General features: G+C 40.7%; 1 protein-coding gene across 1 annotated transcript in view; it reads left to right on the top strand.

Annotated features, from left to right (window-relative positions):
- XPO4 (exportin 4) overlaps positions 1–21517 on the top strand; it is a 77985-nt gene that overhangs the window by 8432 nt on the left and 48036 nt on the right. Inside the window, exons 2-4 of the mRNA XM_082751823.1 lie at positions 13145–13250; positions 17464–17605; positions 17864–18002. Coding sequence (XP_082607949.1) covers positions 13145–13250; positions 17464–17605; positions 17864–18002 — 387 coding nt within the window. The remainder of the gene's footprint in view (positions 1–13144; positions 13251–17463; positions 17606–17863; positions 18003–21517) is intronic.

Genomic DNA, 21517 nt, shown 5'->3' with positions numbered 1-21517 from the left:
CAACCCCAAAAAAACAAACATGCTTCTTCCTGAGGATTTAGGGAGGTTTAGCTGCAAAGCTGTTACTCTGTGAGGTTGTCTTAAGTGGTATTAAGAACAGATGTTGGGTAGCTTCAGGAGAATGAATTGTTTAGTGGGGAATATATAAATATTACATTCTAATAATAAAGAGAAATGATAATATTGTTTCTGGAGCTAGTCTCATGTTCGTATTACAGTATTCTCCTTAAGAGCAATAAGGATAAAATATGTAATGACGACTACATTTTCTTTGCAATCATTTTTCAGTAAGTATGTGGAGCTCTGCGACTGTTTCAAGCTAGAGATTTAGCTGAATTACCCCGGCTTCTTGGAATAAACTCAGGCACTGAACTTTAAAGAAATCTTAAAAGTTGCCTCTTCTCAACAAAACAAAATCCCAGAATGTGTGCATTAAAAGAAAAAAGTATATTCTTCATAAAAAACCTGCTTTTTAGAAAATCTCAAGATACATACTGTATGACTGCCTGTCTGTATGTGTGGTGGAGCTTGAATACAGAGATGTAACTGCGCTGGTAACACGTGGTTCAAGCTGTATCTGTAAGAGCAGAACAAATTAGTTAAATTAAAATAAATAAATAAATAAATGTGATCCCATCTTCTAAATTATGTGCAGTGATAGATATTTTTCTTGCTGTTTCCTAGTAGTGGAAGAAGTGTTAAGGAGCTTTTTTCTTTTCTTTTCTTTTCTTTTTTTTTTTTTTTTAAGTGTCCAGTGAAAGCCCAGATTTTTTCCTGCTTTTGTGCTTTTGTGTGACAGAAATTGCTTGCTTAACAAAATCCTTTGTATTTTCACCATTGCTCTTTGCTTCCTTACCCTATGGGCTGGCTCAGGTGATGAGCTTCCTCCTTGGGCCTGCTGCTTTTTTTTTATTTGGCTAAACCTTGATTTCATGTTTCTGTAGTTACATTTCTGATTCAACTATTGTGTACTTCACCTGTGTCTGTTCGTAAGCCTCCATTAATGACAGTTAAAAAAAACCTTTTAGTAAAGCCAAGTAAAAACCTGTGGTATTTCAGGCCGTGCCGTTTTGAAAATACGCTAAGCCAAAGGAGTTTTCCCTGTCAAATTCAGATGTATGTTGAAAACTTCTAAAATTTCTCATCTCACTTTTAATCAACTTCAAAATAACTGTGCCAGGATGAAATGGTTTTGAAATTTTATCAAGGTTGCTGGAGGAGGAAGTGCTAAAACCTGAGGTTTGGAGCTGGGCAGCTGGCGGACGTGTGGGCCTGCCTTTCCTCATTAGTGGTGGGAGGAAACGCTCCTGATGAGAGGCAAAGCCTCAACTGTACGACACAAAAAATGAGTCATTTTCTCGGTTTCTTTCACAGAATGATGACTTCCCACCAGGTGTGGGCAGTCAGTGTGTGTTGTAGCACCGCGGGTGCCCTGAGCCTGCTGCTCCTTCGGCCTCATGGCCTCCTGCGCCTCAGTGCCCTTGCCCAGAGCAGTGGCCTCATGGCCGGACAGGTCTGTCAGTGTTTGACCTGGCTTCGGCAGGGGTTACTGCACCACCAACACCTGCATGCTGTCCTCTGATTGCTTTTCAACCTGTTCTTTTTTTCATTTGGAGAAGCTATAGTCAGAAGTTAGCATGAGGTAGATAGAATTGAATATTGTGTTTTTCCTTGTGTTTTAATGCATGAACAGTGAAGGCACCGTGAGTGGCTTTTGCAGATGCTGCTGCAGAGATATGACTGCTGTTCTGGTCCCAGACCAGTTCACAAAAACTAGTCCCTGTCAAGTTTTTGTGAACTTGTCTTCTTGGGCCTAGGGCAGTGGCCCTTACCTCGGTGATGCCCTGCTCCATCTGCAGGTGCTTACTGTAAAAGGCTACATGAGTAAAAATAATGCTACCCTTGCAAAAGTGTGGTTATAGCTGTAGTTTCAGCAAATATGATTGGAAATTGGGCAATGGAAAAAAAAAATAGATACCACAAAACACTTTTTCACATAGGGATAATAAGATTAGTTTCTCTTGCGGTAGGAAGGCAGTTGCTTGACATTATTTGATGTACGGTGAGCCTAATAAAAAGGCTGTACATCATCTACAACTCCACTCTTGGACTGTGGGAAATGAATAGGGCCATTGCCAGCATTATTATGATCTGGTGTATAGTAGAAGAGGGGTCACAACCGTGGTTCTTGACTTAAAACTTTGTTTTGAAGTACACTGTCACAGTCCTGACTCTTGTATTAAGCCATGCCTGTACTGTCTGAGAGGTACAGTAATGGGCAATACAGAATTGAGCTACTTGAATCTTATCATCAGGGTGCAGCTATGATTTCAGGGGCTGTGGATGTGTCAGCTTCCTATCCTGGCTGCCAGCTAATCTAATCCTGCTGGAGAACCAGGACCTGCCATGGGGAGAGGGGATGGTGAGATTCTTCTCCTTCCAGCCCTCTAGGATAATGGATTCAAGGCATTAAGTTGGGACCCATTTATCTTTCATGCCTCCCTGCAGGAGAAACAGAAGTACCTGTAGTTGGTAGGAGCTGAGGGAAAAGTTTGGTCCATTGCCACCAATCCTTCTCTTCCTTGCTGCCAGATTCAGAGGCTAAGTTCTCTCCAGCTCGAGGGGACAGGGTTCCTGTACCACTGCAGTGTGATGTTTCATTCCTGATGTAGTCAGAGCTAACTGATTCTCCCTGTTAACATTAAATGGTTTTAAACAATTTGGAACAATGATGTTTTCCTTAACTGTTAGGTGTAGTTATGTCTTTATCTTTCTCCTTTTTCAGTTGCACTCACTCTGTGCTGGCAGAACTCTCTCAGGTCTGCAGGCATTGACATCTTGTTCCTTTGAAGAGTCTTGCTGACTTCAGGGACTCTGTGGATTTATCTAGCAGCATCCACCAGACATTTTAGAGATTACTTTGCTAAACAGAACTGCCTGCCAGACCTTGCTCATGCTTTGAAACTTTAGAACAGTGAATGTGGAGATTAGGAAGTAAGTAAGGCTTTATTTAAGAATGAGCTGTGACCTCGTGTCAGCATTCATCCTTTGGCTGCCCAAGCCAGACTATCGTAAGTTAGGTGTGTATTGTAGGACATTTCTCAGCTTTATCTGTTGTCAGTGTGCTTAAACCAATGTTGTAACTGCAGTTATGGAGGAAACAGTAACATACATGTAAAGCGCACACTATTTTTTAATTTTTTTTCTTCGCTCTTCTGTCATGCTGTATCCAGGCTTTCTTTCCTTAAATTTAGTGAAGTTAAGACTTCTCTGAAGTTAAAAAGAAAAGACTATTAAAGTTTACACTGAATTTTCTTGTAATTAAATTCAAACATTTTCTTGTCCTAGGGGTTATAAAGAAGGCATTTAGATTTAAAAAGAAAACTAGATCTTGATTGAAGTGTAAGATCTGTTCTAACTCTGTGCATGCTGCTGTTGTGATAACTTTATATGGGGCCACGTGAGTTTGGTCCAACACTGACAAGTTTCAAGTCATAACTCTTGGGATGTACAGAACTTTCCCATGCAGAATTTGGTTATTCTCTGAAATTCTGTGGGAGCAATCCTGCACAGGGTAGATGGAGTGTGAGCTGATCCTGTTCACCTAACCTACGTAGAGTAGGTTCATGCGAGTTAACATACCATTATTTTAGTTGAATTTGTAAACTTCCTTGTTGACTCGTGCAAAATAGCCAGGAAGGAGAAAGTGCCCAATAATACTGCAAGGAGGCTGACAACAGCCAGTGATGATAGTGGATGAACAATTTACAGATATTTAGAGCAGCTACAGGCATCCATCTGTCAGCATCCTACCACACCTACTTGAGGGCAATACCTTCATCAGCTTGTATTCGTTCCTCTTGGTTCGCCGTGGTCTTGCCTCTTCTAACAAAGACACTGCTCTACCTTCCTCCCTTCTGCCTTCCACATCCTACCCACTCTTATTTGAGCAGCAGGTGTTGGGTACCCGTTTTGATGCAGAAAAGCAGGCATGGACAGTGGGAGCTGTGTCCTTGTGAGGACAGTTGCCTCTGCAGACTGGTTACTACAAATCACATATGTGTAGTGTGTTGTGCAGGTAAATGAGTGCTAATTTCACTGGAGAGCCTGTAATAACATCTGTTTGAGGATCAAATTGTTACTAGTGGAATAATATCTCTAGTTTTCATTGCTTATCTTGGAGAGGAAGTTTCATCTCAGCAGACATTTTGATACTGATGGCAATGATTTACTTTGGCTCTCCCTTCAATTAATGGGTATAAATAGTGTGTTATATAATACCGTTTCAAAACTGAGAATAGATCTTATCACAAACCACAATTTATCTTCTGTTTTGCTTGTAAAAGATTGTATTAAGTACTTAAGCTCCAAAATACAAAACAAAATCTGATAGGAAGAAAAAATAATCCTATTGTTAAGTTTGCATGAAAGCAAGATGTGAGTGAGCAGATGTGTAGGAGGTAATTCCTTGAGCAGTCACGCATTTGTTCCAAATATAAACCCAGAAATACTGGGCACTCTGGGGTTTAAATAATTCATCTGATAATCAGGTTGGGGAAAGATTTCTTTTAATCCAACTAAGTTTTTATTCAGAAAGTTTTAAATCTCACTGTGTTGTCTTTATTGCAGGCCTGGTCAGAAACCATCTATCGCATCTTTCTTACCAGTCTTCAAAAACAATCTTAGGCATCTTTTAATTTGAAAGATGAGTTTGTGCTGAAATTGAAATGATTACCCCAGCAAACAAGTGCAAAAGAAGGAATTGGAACATAGTTTAAGCTGTTTATTATGCTAGCTAGGTTTTTAGTAGTAGTTTAGCTATTACTCAGGGCTCTCACTTTCATGTAATGCCAGATCTGAAGTGGGCAGCAAAAGAGGCTATCAATGCTGGCTGTCTAAACTGCCTGCTGGCCTGGTGCCCGAGGGAAGAACATCTCATCCACTTAGGAATCAGTTGCTGAATGCTGAAGAGCATCCTTGCATAGCCTGAATCGTTGTCTGGTGGGGTCTGTTGCACGAGTGGATGTGATATTCCTGTGTTGTTGGGTGTCAGTGTCCCCTAGAATCACAGGGTGAAAGGCTGTAAAGAAGAGTGCTGCCACCCATCCAGCCGCCTGGGTCTGGCTCCTGTATTTGAGTTCTCTGATTCCATGATTCCAGGTTTTCTTAAGGCAAATGATGGTTATTGGATATGCTATGATTTATTTTTTTTCCTTACAGCCCATGTGAAACACTAGAAGAGGGTTACTAGCAACACAGGGATTGAGTCTTGTGGCTTGGCTCCACAGGAGGTAGTGTGATGCAGTCCTGGGGCATGTTGCTATCCGTGACTTTGGTAGAGTTCAAACTTGGAATCTCCTTATCCTGGGAATCTCATTCTTCTGTATAATTTACTTGCTTATAGAGAAGGATTACACTGGTAATTCTCTAAGGGTTTTTGTCTGTCTGTTTTAAGACACTGGAGTCTTTCTTTTGGGAGGCTTTGAGCATTTTAGAAGTGCACGGTAACTTCATGACTTAGGTCTGGTTCCACTATAATGAGCGTTTACATGGGTAGAGTAATATATTTAGCTTTTCTTAATACAGTAAGTGCACCAGTTAAAAATACTGCTTGCCCTTGTGTTTGATTTGTCTCTTTCTCCTATTTTTGCCCGTACTCGCAACTACGTTACCACTGTCACATGGTGTTCCCCTGCACATGCTTCTGGGGTTTACTCACGATCTTTTTGCTTTGCATATGCCTCGCTGTTGCTTGGCTTCCTTGCCTGCCTGACGTGTTGGTGAGCTGTCTGGGCGCTCCCTTCCCTCCCTGCTTCTCGAAGCACGTCTTGCCTAGCGGTGGCAGTCAGCGAGGTCCAGCCCCAGCGGTGACACTGCTGTCTGTGGTGCCTTTTGCTTGTCCTTGTATGTTGGCACAAATTCTGTTTCTTGGCTTTTTGAGGCTTCCAAACTCCCTGTAGCAGAGTCTAGACACCATTTTGAGGAACAGCTAACGTGGTTAATTGCTTTTTCATCAGCTGATAGTGGCCCACAGACTGCAGTTAGGGAACAGTTTTATCTTCGGTCTTGACTACAGGGAAGGCAAAGTTCTCCCACATACCTAGGGAACCTCACTTTGGGAAGTTGGGGTGAATTTTATGAAGTCGTGCTTTCAGTAGAAATAAGTTTTTTTTTTTTTTTTTTTTAATTATTATTATTATTTCTATGCTTGTTGAGTTTGTAATGTACTTTACTTGCAGACATAAACATTGCCTTTGGCAAGACAGATTCTTCTTGGCTTTAATAGTAGCAGGTACAAGCAATTTGATCTGTTCTAAATCCAAGAAAATTCTCTCAGTAGGCACATTTGCCTTTTCATAATGCTACTAGTGTTTAGGCTGTGCTGTTCACAGGAGACATTTCTTGTAGGTGGGAATACCGTGGGTGTCAGCTTAAAACACCCCAGTGCACTTTTTCTGTGTTCTCTTAAAAAGCAGCAAAGTCTGGAGGAGTACATGATTGTTCTTTAAGCCATGCTAATTTGCCGATTTCCCTCTGGGTAATTGCAGAAGGATGCTCAATTTGGCTGTATTCTGTGCTGTCGTGCCACAGCTGAAGTCTGTGAAAAAGCAGAATTTGTCTCAAGCAAACTTCTTTGTCTGCAAGGAGTAAATGTTGTTCATCTGATTCTTAACTATGTTTATAGGAGATGGTGGGTGGTGGTTTCTTTTTGCTTTTTTAGCAAGAATATAATGCAGAGATAAGTGTAAACTGGTTAACTCAGTAATACTTGAATGAAAAGCTCTTCTGTTACTGATTTTTAATAGTAACATTGTCACTTGAATGTTAGAAGTTTTTAATCGTAAGATACTGTCCCTGTCCAGAAGTGATTCATAAGTAATAGACTCCAACACCTAAAACCTTTAAGAAAACAATGTCACTTATAAATGTGATATTTTGTATATGTAAAGCCCAACATGAAACTGCCTGCCTAAAATTGGCAGGGTGGGAGATTTGATACTTTCTTTTTAAAGCAAAGACTGTTCCCAAGAATAAGTAGAAGGGGCTGAAAAAGCAGAGACAACTTCAAATGTCTTACAAAGAGTACATCTGATACTTGTAACCCATTCCCTCTCATTCTCATGTCTTCGTTGCCTTCATTGCTTGGCACTTGCCATCAATGACAACTTCCAGTTACGTTTCTTAAAGGTGTGTTACTGAGGTAGGAAACGCTTGTACTGAGCATGTGGATCTGAATATATACATGTACATTTTACATCCTCTATCTGCATCTAACTACTACTTCTATTTAAAACAAAACAAAAACCCCCAAAACTTTATTTTTTACCCCCTTTTTCTCCACATGTACCTTCACCAGGTGTTTCCTACTCATGTTTGTTTTCCAAATGGTGCTTGATCTAACCCTTTCACATAGGTTCTGCTGTCCTATTTTGAGTGTGCTGTGAATTAAAACTTTATTTTTAATATTTGTTTGCGTTAATCACTTTCTGCTTAGGTAGCGTATGCTAAATTTGTGCTGCCCTTTTTCATGGCATCGGCGAATAATATATCATTCAAATTTATGGTGTACCATCAAAGGAGGAGCAGGAAAAAATATAATTAAAGTTACGTAACACAGATTTCTAAAGAAGAAACAAAGACAGGGATTATTTGGTGATGAAAAAGTAAGTGGCAATGTACAAAATGATGGAACTATGTGGTGCTGCTGCGTCAGGAGCTCTTCTTTATACTCATGTAGTACAAGATGAAGGGCGCAGGCAATAGGAATGGGAAATCTGGCTAAAAACCTACCGGTGCTGTCTGTTTTTTTGAGGATCCAAGTGCCCTTTGGAACAGTTCGGTATGATTAATTTGTTGTGTTCCTGGCTCCTGTGTTTTTCACATCAGCAGATTGCTAATGCTAAGGTTGCCAGAAGCAGAGCTGTGTTATGAGCAGTGCTGGGGCTCCCCTTGTTTTGTTGGTAGGGAGAGAGGTGCTGAAGCTCTGTCTGTGATGGGGTCTCTCAAAATGTGCTCACACAGGTAAGAAAGTGAGAGAGAGGGGATGGGATTTAAGGGGCTGTGCTGAACTGGAGCCCATTGGGCTGGAACCTGTTTCTGACAGAAACCTGAATCCAACTTCATTTTTTATCCAGTTCCATGCTGGAATGAAAAGGCAATCGCACAGAAGTTATGTTTGGTTCCTTGTGAAGCATCTGCTCTAACAGCGCACAGCATTTTGATGGAATTGGTCAGGATTCAGGAAATCACAGAAGGAAAAACCCAACTCAGGATTAGTTTCACAGTGGCAGTTCCTGACCTTCCAAAGTAATTCTCCTTGCGTGCAAGCAGGGATGGGGTATTTCCTGAAAAGCGTGATGATTTTATTGATTTTTACATACAGAAAGTGCAAGATCAGATGAAGGTTGGCATGTCTGTTAAAGGAAACGATTAGGACTCTAATGAAGCATGTATTTTATAAGAAGCTAATTTCTCTCTTAACCACTGAAGATCACTGCCTAACTTTTGGGCTCGGCTGTGTTTGAAATGCAAATGGTGGGACTTGTTCCTGTCAGAACTGATCTTTATATACACTAAGAGCTGTAGTCATTCCCCATGTATTTAATGAAACTTGAAGTGTACTTACACTACACCAGAAAAATGTGTATACCTGTGATCTGTGCCAACACATTCCTTCAAATTGCATCACTCTGGATCCCAAAATATTAGAAAGATGCTGAAGATTCAACCACACGTTTAACATAAGGGGAGTATCAGTCTCCATCTTTCCCTTTTTTTTTTTTTTTGACTGTGAGTCAAAAAAGAACTTTTCTACTTTTGACTCTGTTTTCTCCTGAAGTTAGTGTTTCTGCTCTTAAAATGATTTTTTTCACTGTCCCATTTACTGCTGGTGGCATGAGGAGGGCCATTGCTATTACCTGTGGTTTCTCAGAGGGGTGCGAAGAGAAAGCAAAGACCCCATCTTGCCTATGCTTCTTCACTGAGCAGAAAAATGGCAGGCAAGATTTTTCACAACTGCAGAAAAGTATGGGATTTCCCTAAACACGTGCAGGATTTATGTCTTCTAGCATGCTTACTGGCTTTGTTGCAATTTTTGTTGTTGTTGCATACTTAAATAGAACTGGTCTCCTTATTTTCTTTCTTACTAGCTGTCCAGGCTTGCAGAAGGTTTAGCAGTCTTGAAGGTATTTGTCTGCCCGACCAGTGTTGTCTTTTTTCAGCCTTTCTTTCTTTCTTTTCTGTGTGGATAATGGTCACTGGAGTCGGTGGTCCTGCTGGAGCTGATCAGCAAACGCTGCTGTTGCTGTTCCCGTTCTGCATCCAGACACTGCTGGTAGCTGAGAGGAAGTAATTTTATTTGCAATACTGTGTTACCTAGGAGCTGTCTCCTTATGGGGCGATACCTCGGATCTTGCTGTGTCCTGGAGAACTTTGTATAGGTAACTTGTAAGACAAATTAGCAAATGGGCGTTAGCAGTAACATCAGGCAGTGCAGAACAGGAAGCAGTATGACTGGCAGTAGTTTCAGCATGCCGAAGAAACCTGATCATTACCACTCCGATGTTTAATTCCCTCTAAGCTTGATTGTCTCCTTCAAACTCTTCTCTGCAATTCGAAAAAAGATCAGGAACATGGAGGTATTTTGGGAGATTTTCCAAGCACTGTAGGCTGGGGTATGTTTCCAGCACTATTGTGTCAGGCTCACTTAAGCCAGTGCTCTTGTAATGTGAAATTTACACACAGAATAGGCATGTGCTGGGTTTTTCTTTAAAACCTTAAATTAGCTGGACTTTAAATACTTCCAATTTACCAATAAGTGATGTTGAATCCCCTGAAGACAGTAGATGGTGAGCTTTAAGCTCCCTCTGGTGGCTGCACTCCAAAGCTCGCCTGCAGCACTTCTCTAATCAGGACAGTTTTGAGAGTGAGTTCATGATGTATAATTATTATTGTTTTAATTAATACAGGAACATGATGTGCCTTATGCCTTCCCAAAGTGCCACAGGTCTTCTGTAATCAGATTTCAGAAAGCCAGAAGAGTTAAAGTTACATGAAATAAGAGCTCTCTTCTAGTTGCTGTAAGCATAATAAGGGACTATTTCCCATAAAACAGCTGTAATTATTATTTTTTATTTTTTTTACAGTTGTGCTGATCTCCCTAAAAGTGGTCTGTCCTTAAGTATTACAGGACACTGGAAACAGATAATAAACTTTGCATGACAAACTCAAACTTTGTTAATTCAAAATGGACATCAGGTAGCCCTGATTTGCTTTCCTTGCTTTAAGAACATGCATATAAACAGCCCCAGACTTTGTCACTTACACCCAAAGCATTTCTTCTGAGGTTGCTATAATTAGCGTTAGGTTTCACAAGCCTGTAGAGCTGATCTGCGAGATCAGTAGTGCTGGAAAGTCAGTGTCACTTTTTTTTGGGATGAGGGGGCTAGGTAATATAAGGGATAGTGCAAGGAGGTGATAAGGCCACGCAGGTGAGAACAAGAAAGGGAGCAAGATGTCTCCTCTTGGTGGCAGAGGGTTACTAAACATAAATCACTTGTCTTGGGAAGCTTCATTCTTAGTTCTCATGAAACTTCATTGACCAAAGTTGCGTACTTCTGGAGCCTTCAGAGGATTCCTGTGATGTTACACAGCATCAGAGGCTGTAGATTAAATGCACTCTAAAAGGTAAATGATGCTGAAAAAAAGCACCCTGTGACACGCATGTCCTGTGCTGTGCTGTCTTATGGTGAACCAGGCTGGAGGGCTGATCCAGGTGCAAAATAAGCCTGTCTTTGGGATGCTTTTTGGTGACAAATTCCCTCGTCTGGCTCCCTCTGTGTTTGCACAAATGCTCGCCCACACAAAGGGAAGAAATGGGGGCTGCATTTCTCATTTGGGTTCATATGCAACAGCACAGACCGAGCTGTGTGTCAGGCTGCGGCTGTGCTTTCATCCCTGTGCTCTTGATGATAACCTGCTCCAAATACTCGTCTAGCATCCAGCACAGCAGGGTCTGTGGCATTGAACATACCTGGAGCCTTCCCAGAGAAGTGCTGCAGCCCCGACTGCAGAAACCACCACCATGGCTGGGGACAGCTCCTGGGGACGGCTGGTTGCGATGCACACAGCAGAGTTTGGGTTTGATTGTGCAAGCAGCACGTGGCTTAATTATGTGAGGCTTTTTTTTTTTTTTTTTTTTTTTTTTTTTTTTTTTTTTTTTTAGCGGAGCACAGGCTTGTGAAAGGACAGGGCATTTATTCTTCACTAGAAAAAATGTGATGTGTAAGAAGGGGCACAGCTGCTCATTAGGACCCATTTAATCAGATGATCAGCAGTCTGCTTTCCTGTGCTTCATTTCGTCAGATTATTGAGAAAATGATTGAAGAGCATCAGTTTTAATCTGTGGATTTACTAGCTTGTGTTTGAATCTTCCATCTTGTCTTTGAATCTTCCATCTTGTCAAGGATGAAATAATAAAATCAGATTTAATGTACTTAGTGGAAAATATTAATGTTAAATTAAATACCTTGGTCTTTGTGCTAAGGTGTTGTGCTTTTATTCCAAGAGCAGCAGGTACAGATCAAAAGATGCAGCTCATGTATGATCTTGGATTGCCAGGGACAAGGCTCAGATGGGGAGTGTATAAGTTCAGTTTAAGTTCAGTAACATACTCTAACATCTCAGCCTGGCTTTATGCTTTTTATGCAAGCCCATGCTTGTACAGTCCATAAGGTTGGGAATAACCTGCAAGATCATCTGGTCCAACTGTCCCTGGACCACCACTGTCACCCACTAACCCATGTCCTCAAGCACCACGTCCAACCTCTCCTTCAACACCCCCAGGGACGGTGACTCCACCACCTCCCTGGGCAACCCGTCCCAGTGCCTGACTGCTCTTTCTGAGCAGAAATGTCTCCTCATTGCCAACCTGAACCTCCCCTGGCGCAACTTGAGGCCATTCCCTCTGGTCCTATTATCTGTGAGCAGAGGCCGACCCCCAGCTCCCCACAGCTCCTTTCAGGCAGTTGCAGAGAGCAATGAGGTCTCCCCTGAGCCTCCTCTTCTCCAGACCAAACACCCCCAGTGCCCTCAGCCACTCCTCACAGGCCTTGTGCCCCAGGCCCTTCACCAGCTCCGTAGCCCTGCTCCGGACACGCTTCAGGGCCTCGATGTCCTTCTTGTGCTGAGGGGCCCAAAGCTGAACACGGCACTCGAGGTGCGGCCTCGCCAGAGCTGAGCACAGGGAGACGATCACCTCCCTGCTCCTGCTGGCCACACTGTTCCTGACACAGGCCAGGATGCCGTTGGCCTTCTTGGCCACCTGGGCACACTGCTGGCTCATGGTGAGATGAGTATCGACCAGCACCCCCAGATCTTTTTTGTCAGTGGAGCCTTAGTCTTTCTACCTGTGTTTGTTCCTTTCTTGAAGGCGTATCAGTTTAGCTTACACTGCTTTGGGTGTCAGTTCCCTGTAAGAGTATTTTTTGAGCTCCACGTGAAGCTGGCATCGCTAGCAGTGGTGGAGAAGCAGGAGTAACCTGGATAGCCAAGCTGCCCGTGATACAAGGCTACTGGGGGACCAGTGCGGCCATCCAGAGCTGACCTCCTGAATCTGAGCCCTCGCTCCATCTTTAAGATGTCAACTTTAATGTTAAACACTAGAGGGTAGTATGTTACTGCCAGTATGTGATTTTAAAGCATATCCATGGTCAAGATTCTTAATCCCTTGAGTTTATTAGACATTCAAGTCTTTAAAAAGAAAAAAAAAAAGTAGAACTAAAGCAAAAATAGAACTTTGTTTCTGTGTCTGTGAGCATGTTGGCAACATAATTGATGTGCAGTGATATTTTTGGTTTGGGAAATAAGGATTGGTTTGATTATCTTCTGAAGCATCATTCAGAACATAATACTTAGAATTATTCACACTCTGCCTGATGTCTCGATGCTCACACTGATGTGCACACAACGTGAATACACAGTGGTACAGAAGAAGCTGTGACTAAGAAAGAACAGGTAGTTTTACAAAACGATACTTGCTTTGATATTTAACAAGGCAAATATTGGTAAGTTCATGACATTGCTCATGTATTTACAGTTGGGTTGTAGAGTAACTGCTTTTTAATACTTTTCTTTTCTCTTTCAGGCACCACCTTCCATGGTCAATAATGAACAACGCCAACATGCCGAGCACATATTCTTATCGTTTAGGAAATCAAAATCACCATTTGCTGTTTGCAAACATATTTTGGGTAAGTTTTAATAAATGCAGTTAAGCATTTTCTCTAACTGGAACTATGTCCTTCTGCAGCTGGGAGTACGGACATTAGTTTTAATTTTGAGGAAGTGTGCTTTTTGTTTGTGTGGCTTTTTTTTCTTTTCCGAAATTTCATGTTTCATATATTTGTTTCTGTACAATAGTTATACAATGACTGTTCTTGGAAGGGATCTCAGGCTGGCTCAATGCTGGAAGCCTGGTCTATATTACATTCAGAACAGGCTGTTAGGGGCTTTGTCCAGTTAGGGGCTTTTGCCATGTGGAACAGAGAAAACTGAAGAACTTAGTGAATTTAGAAGAAGAACTTAGAACTTCTTTTTTTTTGTATTTTATTTTAAGGCTTGGATAAACATCTCATTTAAAAGATTTGAAGTGTGTATTGTTTTTAAATATTGAAAGTAGATTAACAAGCAAGTAAGAAATGTTTTTAAAATGTAAGCAAAGTAATTCAGATCTTTGTATAAGTAACACACTGTTTGTGTGTTTAAGCAGTACCTAAAAAAAAAAATTGATTTAAAAGTTAGGCTCCTGGAAGAGCTTGAATCTGGCATTCCTGTTGAAAGGGAAAATACTGCCTTCAGCATTCAGTGCCAGGTCCTGTTCACGTGTTGCATCCTGTGTGGTGGCCACATGGTAAGCTGAATAATGTATTGGCAAATAAACAGGATGGCTGTAAGCAGATCAAAAATCTGTTCTAGGTTCTCTTTGCAAATGTTTTTATCCAAATATGAGAAATCATGGCACAAGAATAGGAGGGATCAGGTAGTAGTTGCAAGCTGGCAAGGCTGCTTCTTTTGGCATACGTTTTTGCTTAAAGTCTACTTGAAACAACAACTTAAATGTCTGCGGAGCTGCTAGATAGCATCAGCCAAAGATCAGTGATGGTAGAGGGTGAAGCCTCATGCTGCTCTAGGTTTTGTTTCTGGCAGCTCTGAAGTCAGTAAAGTATAACTTCATTTGGCAAAGTTCCTATACTGATGTAATAGATGAAGCTTTCCTCTATTACATGCTTATTGTAATACTGTCTAATCTGTGGAGTTTGCAGAACTCGCTGTGGCAGGATTGCTTGATGCTTCCCATTATACTGTTGGTTTACATATCTGCTGCTGCCAGCTCTTGTACTGGTGCTGAACTTTTCCATGGCAGGAATCTATTTCAGGTTGAATGTCTTAGTCGCTGTGAACAGCACAGCTTTTTCCAAAAATTAATTGGAAAAGTTTCTGTCCACCTGATAGAAGTAACATTGATTCAAAGTTTTGTGGGATTATATGTGTGGGGGAAGGAAAGGGCTAGGTAGGTGTCACCTTTTATCAAAAATTCCTGGAAAACCTGGAAATGTGTGGAAAAGAACACATGCAGCGGGGGAAGCAACTTTTAATTTCAAAGATTTGCCATGTGGAACAGAGAGAGATATAAGAATTAAGACATTTTTAATATCTAAAATGATTATTTTCATACTTTATTCATTCCACAGTGTTTTTTTTTTAAGTTATTTCAAAATTTTCTTGATTAGAGAAGTTTAATTCACGAATATCATGGTATTAATATTGCAGGCCTTCTACTATGTTTTTAAATTATGCTTTAATATATAGAGCAGGGTGTGGTTCCTTTCCTACACCCCCTCGCAAACCAAAATTCTTTTTACAAACGAGTTCAAGGTTTTAGGATATTACACTAGTACTTTGTCTGGTCACGAAGGCTGTAACAACACTTATTGATTTTAATTAGAACAACTCGCCCCCTCAATTTTTAAAGAATTTTAAGTGGGCAAAAGAACATATGTAAGTAACCTTGCTTGCAGAACATTTAGGTCTCTAATTAGCGATGAATTTGTCACTACTTAGAAGTAATGGAAATTTATGAAATATTCCTAGTGATATTATCTGTGCTAAGGGATATATCTCTGCGTCTTGTTGACAAAGAAAGGAGCACAGTTTAGCATTTTTAATGAAATATGTCTGCATTGAAAGTTCCATTTTTTCTTCTGAAATATAACTGATTGGTAGGAGTGTGAGCTTGGTTTTAATGCCTTTTGAATGTCTAGAAATAAAACATCTTTGAACTGCTCACTTCCTATCACCATTGTGAAACCAGTGAGTTTCCAGATAGGGCAGTGTTTTCCTTGCAGTGGCTTCTCCAGTAGGCAGTTGAGATGCTGAGACCTGGAACAGAAAGATTTTTCCCCAGGGTTTTTGCTTCTTGAGTAAGCATTCATACAGTGTGGACAGAAAGAACAGCTGATTGAAGTAATGCGGGGAGGTAAGGATAGGTAGGAACCAGAAGGCAGATAGGGCTGGCTTTAAGAAAGAAACAGGAGAAAAATGGTCAAGACGGAAACTGGAGCAGAAGATAGAGAGCGATAATAATGTTGATGAAAAGAGTGTTCATGAAAAGAGTGTATGAGCCACACAGAGAGAGCAACTGAGATGATGAACATAATGAAAAGGAGAAGAGCCACCACTGCATGGTTTGTTTAGAAACCTGTAGTTGAACCCACAAAGCATGAGGCTCTACGTTCTTCTGCTGTAAGCTTATAGCTGTTAAATGTACTGGCAAAGCTTGTCCTGTCTTTCTTTAGTAACTTCATGTAGAGGATAATGGTGCTTTGACTAGTTATAGGCTTACACTGAATGCTGGAGGTCTGTACTGTTAATGATTGCAGTTGTGCATCTGTGGTACTTGACGCAAAGAAGAAATTCCATCCTCTTTTTTTTTTTTTTTAACCAACATTCTCTTTTTGTATGAGCTTTGTGCAGTTTGAAAAAACAGAGACCCAGAAGTTAGAAAATGTTAGAATTAAAATTCTGGTGCAGGAATAATTTGGCTTGTCTTTATGTATGTGTTGGACATACACATTAATCTTTTAATTAAGTGGTTACTTACTTTTTCAAATTAGGCCTAGTAGACCTAAAGGTGATTTATTTTTAATTTAAGCATGTTTACCTGGGTAGGGTTTAGATTTGAAGCCTGATTAAATTACTTAAAAACATTTTAGCAAATTGGATGCTATCTTGGTATGGAACTTGCATATAAAGGAACGCATATTATAGACTTATGTGTGTATATTCAGTGGAACAAAGTTTCTTTCGTAGTTGTTTAAAGCCCATCATCCCCTGACTGCGGCTTTCTTCAGCAAACACAGTTTTTCTGGTCCTGGCAGGTTGCGCTGCATAGCCCAAACTCCATTTCTGGCTCTGGAATTCTATTTCACCTTTCATATTTTATGTTTTTGCCACCCTGTGGCTATGCTTTTTCTGAATGCTTTTTCTGTTTTCTACAGACTCAAACTGTTTTAAAACTGTCTAGTGAAATGCTACCTCCTATTTCTAAGTTAAAAATTGTAATAGCAAAGGATCAAAAAAAAAAGCCCCAAAACCAAAACAAACAGGAAAAACCAACAAAGAAACCCCAACAAAACAGCCCGGTAGCTTTATATCATCAAGTTATGAATTACATTCAAATTCTGGGGCTTCTCTTTAAATTGTAGTATAAACAGTCACCATTTTCCGTAACATCTTCTTCTAGTTTCTTTAGCCTGTCTGTGTACAAAGCAATCGGATATTCCAGTAACAAGTAGTAAGAAGTTACATTTAGTAATGTAATTTTGACTACATCAAGATAAACATGGAAAATTAAACTTAGTGTGGAGAACCTTAAATACACCAGCCAGTAAAACTTTTTGATAATTAAACACAAATGCTATCTTCAGGTGTGAGTTACTTCTTATTGCCATCCATAAAATGTGTGTCATTGTATGTACTATTGCTTCCAAAGGCAAGCACTCAAGTGGTAGAGGACTCTTCATTTTGGGATAGCTGTCAATTTAATCATATTTTAATGTACTGTGACTAAATCTGTCATCTATATTTTTTGTTCCACAGTTGTGTTAGTGTTCTTATTCTTGATCCTGGGCCGTCTCCTGGTGTAGCCAGCTTTTCTTCCCCCAGGTCTCTTACTCAATTGGGTTATTGATTATTTTTTTCCTCTTTTGAAGGAAAATTCTTTTTTACCTCTTTTTTACCTTTTCTTTTTACCTCTTTTAAAGGTAAATTCTTTGTTTTCATAGTAACAAAATTATATTTAATGACTATTTAATAGTAAAGTCCATTAGTTTTTGTTAGAAATATGTAGAAGATAAATGCATATATGTCTTTCAATACTCAAACTGCCTTTGTTTTTCCCCACAGAAACTAGTAAAGTGGATTATGTTCTTTTTCAAGCTGCTACAGCGATAATGGAAGCAGTTGTAAGAGAATGGATTCTGTTGGAAAAAACTAGCATCGAATCATTGCGAACATTCCTTCTAACTTATGTCTTACAAAGGCCTAAGTAAGTATAAGAAAAAATACTGTTGAATGTGTAGAACTTGGCATAGTCTTGGTTATGTTGTGTTTCCAGGGATAGTGGTGGAAAACCATTACAACAGTAATTTTTCTTCCAATTTCTTAACACTTAGTTTACTTGTGCAGACTTGTCAGCTTGCCTTAATGTGTTCACACACAAGGTTTGACAAAGAAATGCATTTAAAACTTTGAGCATTGATTTCCAAAACTGTTTTCAAACCTATTTTTGCAATGTTGTTTACAGCCTTCAAAAGTACGTTCGGGAGCAGATTCTATTAGCAGTAGCGGTGATAGTGAAACGGGGATCATTAGACAAATCTATCGACTGCAAAAGCATTTTTCATGAAGTCAGCCAATTGATCAGCAGCGGTAACCCCACTGTGGTAAGTGTCTGTCCCTCTCCTCCCCCTTCAAAACTTCAGCAATCTATAGTAGTATAAAAGTTGTGTACTCAGTGATTATAAAATCTACTTTTGCTTATACTTTTTATACTTATATAAAAATGAGAATTAGTACTGGCTATTCAATTTGTTTGATAGCCATTAGAATTGAATAGAGTTAGCTGATAGCTATTCAAGCAATTATTTACTAAATCTGAGATTTCTGAATAAAAATGTCTTGGGACTAGTAGTAGTATGTGTAGTTCTTTTAGTAGACACTCTACCATACTTTTTAGGGAATAGGCTTCTCTGAATAGCCACTTTACCTGCCACTAATGTGATAGGGTTTTTTTTTCTTGTTGGTTTCAGTGGGTTTCTTTAACAGCTTGACCTGAAATGGATTTTCCATTAGCTGGCAGGTTCGTGGCACTGTCCCATTTCCATCTGTGCAGTGCTGCACCCTCCTGTTGCTCAGCTGTCGCAATAGGCTACCAGGAGGCGGGTAGGTGGAGAGAAAGGGGCGTGAGGAAGGAAAACAGGGAATGGAAACACAAAACTTATTCTAGATTTAATGTCATACTACTGGGGTAAGTGTTACCTTCCACATTGAGCTCAAAGTAGAAACAAGGTGTCCAATATCTATCTGTGCATTTAGTGAAATTCCGTTTGCTATGCCAGGAGATATGTTTAGAATAGGTCATAATAGAGGCATGTAACTAGAGATTAAAGAGAGGTGATTTTTCTCCTACCAATTGCAAATCAAAGATTATGAGGATCTGTGCTGAAATCTTTAACTGAAGCTTTTCTCAGAAAAGTCAGGCCCCGAAGGAACTGACTCCTGTGTGTTTAGAGCTGCAGCTATGCTATGTGAACAGCAAATGTTTAACTCTGACAAATTTGATCAAAGTGTACTACAAGTAATACAGCTCATGTCATGCTCCTAAAAATAGTGCGTCACCTCTGAGCACAGCCCATACCCCTCCAGGGTATGGAAATTTCAGTTACGTTTTTAAACCTGACTTTCACTGTTACTTACCTTAATGAGAACACTTCAGCCTTTTGGTTGTGTATAATTTGGATAGAAGTGGGTATTTGTTTAGAAGAACAGTGCTTAGTTCGTGCTTTCTTCCAGGGAATGTAGTTTTATTTTTTAAATGGAGTTACAACTGAGGATTTCAAAAGCTTTTTGCGTGCCTCTGTGTGTGCTAATGTAGCTTATATGACCTTTCCAAAAGATATGAGTAGGGAGTAAATCAAAACTTCGGATGTTCGTAGAGAAGTCATCTCTGAGTTAACTCTTGCACAGAGCTGCTTCTGGAGTTGTATTCTGTGCATGCATTAATGTACAGGCACACTGAGACTGCCAGCTGGAAGCACGTCACCCCAGGCTTGCTGCAGAGCTCAGCGCATCACAGTTGGGCTCCAGCTGGGCCAAGGGGCAGGATTTTACTCTCCTCTTCTCCAAGCGCCACTTGCTGCCACCGTGCAGAGACCAAGTTTCCCCTTACCCACCCTTTTCACAAACAATACTTTCTCCATAGTTTTTCCGAAGTATTTGTGCTTTTAATATCCTAGGAAGGATATTAAAAATGTCTCGATTATAGAATATCTTCTCTTCCAGTATGCTAATACAACTAGAAAAAAGTGATACGTGATGCTGTTGGAACATGTTTTCCATAAAGCACAGTAAGTTTTGACAGGCTAGTAGTAAACTTGTGCTCCCATGTACTTCAGGGGGCTTTATGTTGTAAAATACTGTATTTTGTGTAGTAATAAATATTTGTTCTCACAAATGGTCTTGTCTTACAAGACTGCTGCAAGAGAATTCCTACTGCTGGCACAGTTTCAGGTGACCCAAGACTTGGCGTGTTTAAGACACAATAAGAAGCAGTAATAATGTTGTGTGGTTTAGCCTAGGACCTGTTACAGCTAAACTCTTTTAGTCATGTCCTTGCTGTGATGTGCTGTGCGCTTTTGCCTCCAGCGTTATACTCTCAAGTTTCTGGAGTCCGTCGCACCTTTGTGACTCCCAGTTCTCTCTCTGGCCTCCTCGTCCATTTCTGCAGCCTTCCCAGACTTCTGCTCCCCACTTTCCTCTGATCTACTGCCCACCCATTTGTGTCTTCCCATCCGAGGTTCAGTCCAGCAGCTGCAGAAATAACGTGGGGTCAGCAGCAGGTCACTTTGTGTTTGGAAGGGTTTAAAGCTTTCAGGTGTGGCTCTTAGCCGTTGACAGTGGCTTTCTACAGGTGATCCTACAGCTAAATCAGGCTTATTGTGGAGCAAGGAAAGGCTGGATGGGAAAATGTTGAAAAAAAGGTTGTGTTTTGTCACTGCAGCAGGGAAAAGAAAACACTTCTTGTTCTATTCAGTAAAGGAACGTAAAGAACCTGGGACTAAATGTGCAGGAAAGGGCTGGCTTAAGCTGAAGATGTAGTTACTTAACTTCCATAGAGGTTGGGAATTGGGAGGGTCCTTTTTAAAAAAGCAAAGTGGTCTCTTGCTTTCTTCCTGCCTGTTTTCTCATCTGTGTGGGCTGTGGAGCTGCCTGCTCCTTCTTTATTTTAGGAGCATGAAGTAGGTCCTTAATCTTTTCCACACCCTGCAAACATCTGTCCAGTTCCTGCCAGACACCTGTACTAGTTCCATAACGTCTGGGGGCTTTTCAGTAAGATGTTGACAGGGTCAAGTCCTGAATGTAGGTGTAAAGACAGCAGTGAATGCAGATTCTACTCTCATCTGTGTTTGGGTCCTTTTGCTTCTCAAGCACTGGTTAAAAATATCTTTAAAATGATGTGTTTTCAGGATGGAACTTGAAGGCATGTCGAATAATGTCGCAAACTGATGTGTGAGCAAGACTGCTGAGAATGAAAAACTGAAAGAGATCAGAAGGAACAGAAGGAGAGGAACAGCGATGAGAGGGAGAAAGTGGGCAGGAGATTAAAAAGCTGGCTTTAGTATCGAGTAATCTGTTAATAGTGGAACACTGTGTCCTTGTCAAGGAAATACCAGGGTGTTAAGGAGAGGCAATACTACAGGGATAGGAAGGATGTGTGGTTAGAGCCAGGGTTTGGACCCGGAGCATTGGCTCCTGCTGCTGGTTCTCCGCAGTACAGACCTTTATGGGTCCTATGGAAGAGACCCCTGTCTGAGCAGGGAAAGCAGAGTACAGAGGATCTGTCTGCCTGCTAATTTATAAACAACTTCTGGTAGTAAACCTCTGGGGAGAGGAGGATTAGCTTTGGAGTTGCTATTTTTGTTCTTTCTTGGCTGTTCCTAGAGCATCCATACAAGCAACCCTGCTCAAGGACAGGCTGTAAGCTCCCTCCAATAGCAGTTTCAGCATCTCCTTTCAAAGTCTTCATCCCAGGGGACAGAGTTTCTGGCAGTAGGCACAGTGTCACGAGCCAATCTGGAAATGCTAAATACGTGTTTTCTGTCACTGCTTTTGACGAACTGTGTGGGCCAAGTTCTTCTCAACTATAAATACCTTCAGTTTCTTGGCCTTTTCTGTTTGT

This window comes from Aythya marila (genome assembly GCF_965140915.1).
Source record: "Aythya marila genome assembly, chromosome: 1".
Classification (NCBI taxonomy): domain Eukaryota; kingdom Metazoa; phylum Chordata; class Aves; order Anseriformes; family Anatidae; genus Aythya; species Aythya marila.
The sequence above is the reverse complement of the archived record's forward strand: the minus strand, read 5'-3'. Positions and strand labels throughout refer to the sequence as shown.